At 43.8% G+C, this 7040-nt stretch overlaps 1 protein-coding gene across 1 annotated transcript; it reads right to left on the minus strand.

Annotated features, from left to right (window-relative positions):
* Positions 1 to 735: 735 nt before the first annotated feature.
* LOC147869076 (uncharacterized) lies at positions 736 to 2756 on the minus strand. Its single transcript, XM_087326299.1, has one exon. The coding sequence runs from the start codon at positions 2591 to 2593 to the stop codon at positions 962 to 964; it is 1632 nt and encodes a 543-aa protein (XP_087182425.1). The 5' UTR covers positions 2594 to 2756; the 3' UTR covers positions 736 to 961.
* Positions 2757 to 7040: the final 4284 nt, after the last annotated feature.

Genomic DNA, 7040 nt, shown 5'->3' on the forward strand with positions numbered 1-7040 from the left:
CCCAATTCATTCGATTCTCGACTAGAGATGGTCGTGCTTTTGAAGGTAGCTTTATTGTGCACATTCTTCTCCTTCAGAAAGTTTTGCAAATGCTTAAAGATGCAAGATGGTGGGTGACAACCTTTGTGAGAGTTGATAGATTGAACAAGAAACGTTTTCCTATTAATGTAACCATGAGATACTACCAACATTACACTTGTATGAGTTCTCGCGAAATGGTGTATTTGTAAACATGCTCTTGTTAGAAAGTGACCCACTACTTCCCTTTTTCCTTCTCCATGTTTTGGCTTCAAGGAAGTAGACCAATGATAGAACTTGCTAGGTTTTTGAAAGAAACGTTGCTCCCCTTTGAAACTAGAGCCATAGATTATATAAGCAACCCCCACGTTTTGTGTGTGTAAACAACTCCTTCCCTAATTTAACAAGAATTTTGAGTTCATGTTTACATTTTAAAGTTATATACCTGTGTGGTTGTTAAATGAAGCTGCTAAATGTTGTCATGACTACACAAATATTCTACATCACATAAAACAATAACATTGTAAAAAACCAAATTAATACATATACATTTCACAGGGCCTAGAAACCAAACCTACATTTTGCTTGAGATGTGGGTTGTTTGGAAATCGTGCAAAGCGAAAGAGATTAAAAATCATGGGGCGAACAACCAGCATTGATAAAGTTTGACATGTTTGTAGTTAGAGAGGCTGGTGGGGCGAAAGAGATTAACAAATATGAAGCGAAATATGTTTTGTTCAGAATGTTTAGTAATCAAATAGCATATTGGTGTACATAACACATCATGTCTCCGCAGCAATGACTTAATCCAAGGAAAAATTACTAGTAATGGCAATCCTCCAATTGATAACTAATGAAACAAACAATATCTCCATGTACAAATCAATGAACCAATAATATTAAGAAGAGGATCCTCAAAACAGCTGATAAAAGCAAGTGAAGCTCAGCGGTATTTACGCGATCTCCGGCATTTCCGGCATATGCAAAATAGCAGGATAACGAAGACAACGATGACGACGGCAGCGATTGCAACGGCTGCCGGTTTTGAGATTTTGCCCCCTTTTCCGCCAGATCCTGGCGATGGTTCTGTAGGTGATGACGATGGAGCATTCGCAGGCGCCGATGACTCGCTCGTACCGACATCGCTACAATTTGGGATCCCGGCCAAAAGCTTTGACTTCACTGCTGTATGGTTGTAGCATAGGTAGGCGCTATTGCCTCCGAGATTGACCGTCTTGAGGCGTGAGAGAAACGTGTCATTGAATGGGATCTCGCCTGTAAGATCGTTGTTGCTGAGATCCAAGTAAGTCAGGCTTGAGATCGCGCTTAGATCGGCCGGGATTGATCCGTTGAGCTTGTTATTACTTAGATCTAGGCGTGTGATGTGGCGCAGAGTAGCGATCGAGGGCGGGATGGGGCCAGAGAGAGAGTTGTGGGACAGATCGACATATTGAATGTCCTTCAACTTGGAGAAAATGATGTCAGGAATGGTTCCATTGAGCTCGTTATGGCTAAGATCAATGTGGGTCAGGGAATCGAGGTCCGCCATTTGATTGGGGATAGTGCTGGTGATGCCATTGTCTGAGAAGTCCACAAAGGTTACCTTGGGGGGCCATGTGTTGCGGGGCAGAACGAAGCCAATGTTGGTGCCGGAGATGGTGAGATTGACCACGGATGTGGCGCCGCTGGTGATTTGGAACAGGCCTTGGCCTGAGATGTCGACATCGGTGACGGAGATGACGGTGGCAGCCTTAAAGTTGCCTATGAAAGACGCGGGAAGCTCAGGGCCCAGGCTGTTGGAGACGACGAGAGTGTAGATGGTGGCTGCCGTGGAGGTGGAGATTGACTTGGGAGGGGTCATGGAGCAATTGATGAGGGCCAGGGCTTTAAGGTGGGTGAGGTTGCTAAGGGCAGTCGACGACAGGGCTGTGCCGTCCTTGCAATTCGAGAGCGTGAGGGCGGTCACGTGTCCGGTGCTGCTGCAGAGCACAATGTCGGAGTTGGAGCAAGGGTTGGAGGGGGAGAAAGGGACCCCGAGGGCTGTGAGGGCCGCGATCTCGGATTCCGGCAGAATGCTGCTGGATCCCGGGGGTGTTGTACCGGATGTCGGGGTGGGGGCAATGGCAGGGGCAGCCGGTGGGGAAATTTGCTTTGGTGGGGGTGCCGATGATGATGATGATGATGGTGGGGGTGCGGTGGAGCCTAGTGGAGGGCTTGTTGTTGTGGCAGGCGGCGGTGTTGATGATGATGTATTTGTAGAGTCAGGAGGCGGGGAGGAGGCGGCGACGGTGGGAGGAGGAGTTTTTAAGGGGGGGGGTGCCGATTTCGGGGCGGGACTGGATGGAGCCGGAGCCGGAGCCAAGGGGGGGGTGGTGGTGGTGGTATTGGTTGTGGTGGGCGGCGGAGCCACACTAGAGGTGGGGGGTGGAGTTGTGGGTGGTGTTGCAGCAGGGGAAGTGGTTGGGGCAGCAGCAATCATCACAGTTATACTCATGAAGGAGAAGAAGCAAACCATAGCCAGCATTACAAGTGGTGCATTACCACACCTCTTCACCATCATCATCATCATGAACATAGGTTCCAAATTCTCTCTCTCTCTCTCTCAAGCAAAAGAGTGGTTGGAGGTAGAAGTAGCTCTCTCTACTTATGACTTTCTGTCAAGAAAAGAACAATGGTCTCCCTCTGTCCAGCTTTAGCTCCCCTCTCCCAATCCTTCTTTATTCATCTTTATCAAGGGCCACTTTTTTGTGTGCATATGTATATATATGTATATACACACATATACATATGTACATATGTATATGTATGTACGAGGCTATTTCTTTTGTAGCATATAATAGATATAGCTGGCTTCCCCCACTCAACACCGGTGCTCTAGAAAGAAACCGCTCGTCGCCTTCTTCGCTCACACATCGATCTCATGGAGTTTAAACCATCACATTCTATAGCTTTCAGTATTTTAGGTCCTTGGGATCGAAACTCTCACTTGGATTCTTGTGATGGACATGTGCGCGTGGACGTTAGAGCTCTTGGCCTCATCGAGAAAGGGAGGGCTGGTCAAATCCCCCCAACACACACACACACACACACACACACACACACACACACACACACACATACACAGAGTTTTGCTTCACACTCACCGAAAAAAAGATGGTCAGATTTGGCTAAAAGCTAAGCAACTTGAAATGAAAGGCTACCCAACTTGTTGCACATGTCAAGATTCCCCCTCATTTTTCTCCCACCCATTGGCCCAACACAATAGACATCGTCTTGTTGCGGTGATCGTATTGCACTTGTGGTTGAGAATGAAACGCTTGACAAATGATGTCTTGATTTGCTTCACATTCACGAAAATGTGGACATTAGGTAAAAGATTACTTCATTTTGAAATGATACCTTACGTACTCAAGATTTTGAATTCTCCTCATGTGTCATGCCCACCATATCCACATGGCCCAACACGAGATAGTTGGACCTTTTTCTATCCCCACTCCCTTTTACAACTCGAAGACTTTTTGGCATCGTTCACAAGGAGAAACTCCAATGCTCACATTGCTTCCCATTCTCAAAAGCTCGAGATTGACGAAAAACATCACTTGAAATAAACAAATACATCTGAATTTGCCAACTGTATCCCTACAATTGTCCATACGAAGAGTGGATGAAGAAGGCATGTGCTAGCTCCCCCCAAAAGATTCCCTAAACTTTGACAAGTATTCAAAAATAGTTACTTATTTAGAAATATTAACTTTAAAAATACTTAGTTAAGTTTGCAAAACCGTGAGAAATAACCTGTGTTTTGGCAAATAAAGTTTTTTAATTTCAAAAACACAATTCATCATGTCACTTTATACTAAATTGTTTTGTTATTAAAAATATACAAATTGCCTTCACAATCTTCTCTATTTGTGACGATTTGACTATGTTTTTAGTCAAAGCTACACTTGATGCACCAAAAAGAGGAATTACTCTAACGCACCTTTATTTCTGGGAATGTCGTTCCGAACCTCGTTCCCAAGGGTCAGATGGTTCCCAACCACCCCTGATCCAGCCACATTCCGGTTCAAGGTTCTTATAAGCAATGTCGTTGGGAACTACATTCCAGTAATAAATGAGAAGATAATAAATAGTTAAAACTAAAAAATAACTAAAATGCTCATTCACAAAACAAACAATTACAAGCATTGCCATTTAAAATGGTACTATAATCTTGTAGCTCTTCATCAATAGAGAGATTCTTACTTACCATGAGTGATGTTGCAACCTAGAGGAGAAATCGTCTTGGCAAATGAAAAGAACTAATGACTTAGCTTTTGTGGTAGCAAATATGTGTATGATTAAGCTTTCTTTTATAATCAATAATGCAAGTGAAAAATTATTGGCTTACCCAAAAGTATGTATTCCACCTTTAGTTGATCAGGATATAAGAAATAGAAAAGAATCAAATCATGATGATGAAGAAGATATTAAGGATAGTGGACTTGGAAAGACCTCGAGGGAGTGTCTACTTAACAAGATGCGGCTTTCATGGAATGGTGTAAAGATCCTAGAAAACAGACTCTTTAGTGGTCTTATGATTTCAGTGGCAACAATTAATCGACACCAACCATTGGAATTCATCGACAAAGTTTTGATCAGATTGCAAGGAATTCTAATGGTGGTAGTTTGCTAATCAAAATGAGAGACAGAATGCTTAGAAATATATGTGGCATAGACTCCATTAATAAAGGTCATTGGTGGTAATTCCTTGATTAATATGGACGTTAAAGGTGGTTGGATTGCTGAAGCTACATGACTGTTCAAGAAGTTTTTACTTAAATATGTTGCAATATTGATTGTAATAGTGGACTGTTTTGTATATTGACTTCTTTAATACCAATGGAGGATATGTTTTTGGAAAAAAAAGAAGATATTAAGGATAGTGATGGAGTATTGAAGAATTAAAATGAAAGTAATATTTATTCCTAGTTTACACTGGACATGTAACATACATGCTAGTGGCTAGTTCTCATGAGCATATATTTGTAGCCTAACTCGAAAAACTTGTTTTGCCTAATGAGTTTTGAAGTTTGGACACTTGAGGAATCAAGAATGCACTTATGAGGTAATGGGAGTTCTAGGAAGGATACTATATGAACCTTATTTTATTATGAATTGCCTTATGTTATTTTATGATTTGATGAGTCTTTTAATATGTTTCAAAACTTCCAAGTATCATTATAGAATGAATAGATGTGTTTTTGTTCATAGGTTGGTCCCCATGTATGTATTGAAATTCTATTTTAATGTTCTGTGATGATCTTTATGTGTAGGGGCACTAAATCCATTTCAAAATTGAAAATTCAAATGTTATGAACTCTCGAATTTATGTCCTTGTTCCCAAAACATTCTTGTTCTGGGAAAGTATGCCCATAGTTAGTTCGTAACACTTTGCTTAACCCACAATGTTTGGAAGATCACGCTCAATTGAGTATTCTTCATGTTGAGCGGCAAGCTCAACCGGATCCGGATCAACTGAATAAGCTTGAGCCGGATCGACATCCGGAAGGATGGGCCGGTGAGCAAGCGAGCCGGTGAGCTGGGGAGCCGGTTAGCTGGATCAAGCAGTAACCGGAAGCCTAGTAGCAGCCTAGAGTACTAGGTAGTTAATGTCTCGTAGTTAGTGTTAGATGCTCGTGTGAGCATTGAAGTACATTGTACTTCTGTTAGTCCTCTTAAGACTTGTATAAATAGTGTTGTTAAGCACGTTGTATGTACAGAGAATTTTACAGAGTTGTTGATAATAGATTTAAGTTGTTCTGCTCTTTCTCTGTCTCTCCCGCGTAGTGTGTGTATTCAAGCTCTCCATTAAACCTGCGTTTCTGTTTTCGGTTTTCTATTTCTTCTGCACGCCTATTCTTTTTACATGGTATCAGAGTGTGAGGGTTCAGAACCTCTGCAGTCGACATCAACATCTGAAGACAAACCCTAAGACCAGGTAAGAACAAAAAGAGAAGTGATGGATAGAGGAATGGCTAGCTTGCTCCCGGTGGAGAAGCTCGACAGATCCAACTATGCATCTTGGTCATAGAAGATGCACTAGTACCTGCTTGGGCATGGTTACTAGAGTTATGTCGACGGAGCTAAATACATAGCACCTGATGCGGCACACAAGGACTTCCCAGTGTGGGAACAAGCAGCAAGCAGAGTGATGTACTGCTTTGCGTCCAGTGTTGGAGACCAGCTGCTGAGCCATGTCTAAGATGCCAAGACGCCAAAAGAAGCTTGGGGAAACCTGAAGAAGGTTTTCACGGCAATCACTATGGCCCGGAAGTTACAACTCCGACAGGAGTTGAGCAATGTCCGATAGAAGGACATGTCGGTAGCTGATTACATGGCCTGAATCAAACAGATATGTGACTCACTTGCCTCTATCAACGTCACTGTAGAGGAAGATGAGATGGTGCAGATCTGTCTTGGTGGCCTAGCGTCTAAGTTCAGAGCGTTCTGAATGGCGGTATGTACAAGGGAGAATAGGCCGTCATTTTTCGACTTATAGTCGATGCTCCTTGTAGAGGAGAACCACGCCGGTGCGTCAACAAGTACACCCACCGATAGCCGGATGCTGTACACGGAGGCGGATCGGCCCCATGGGTGTGGTGGACGAGGCGTGTCGGCTCGCAATGGTAGTGGCTGGCAAGAGCAGGACCGAAGACACAAAGAACGTGCCGACAACAGTTCCGGACCCTCCACAAGTAGGGGGAGTCAAGGCGGTGCCGGAGGCCGGCAAGCAAAGGCTGACACGGAATGCTAATACTGTGGTAAAAAGGGTCACAGAGAAAGCGAGTGCTGGAAGAAGCGTGCCGATTCGGACAGATCCGGATTCGGCAAGGCCGACAGAGAGAACTGGCAATACTCGCACTACGCAGAAGGATCGGGAGGATCCAAAACCGGAAAAGCCGGTAAAGGGCCAACCTTGGTGATGAAACACGAGGCTAACTCGATGAAGAAGATCACTTCCAAATCGGAGGAAGTGTGGT

The sequence above is a fragment of the Azolla caroliniana genome, unplaced genomic scaffold (genome assembly GCF_043228905.1).
Source record: "Azolla caroliniana isolate FFs.n. ecotype wild unplaced genomic scaffold, voAzoCaro1.0.p SCAF_1, whole genome shotgun sequence".
In the NCBI taxonomy this organism is placed as follows: domain Eukaryota; kingdom Viridiplantae; phylum Streptophyta; class Polypodiopsida; order Salviniales; family Salviniaceae; genus Azolla; species Azolla caroliniana.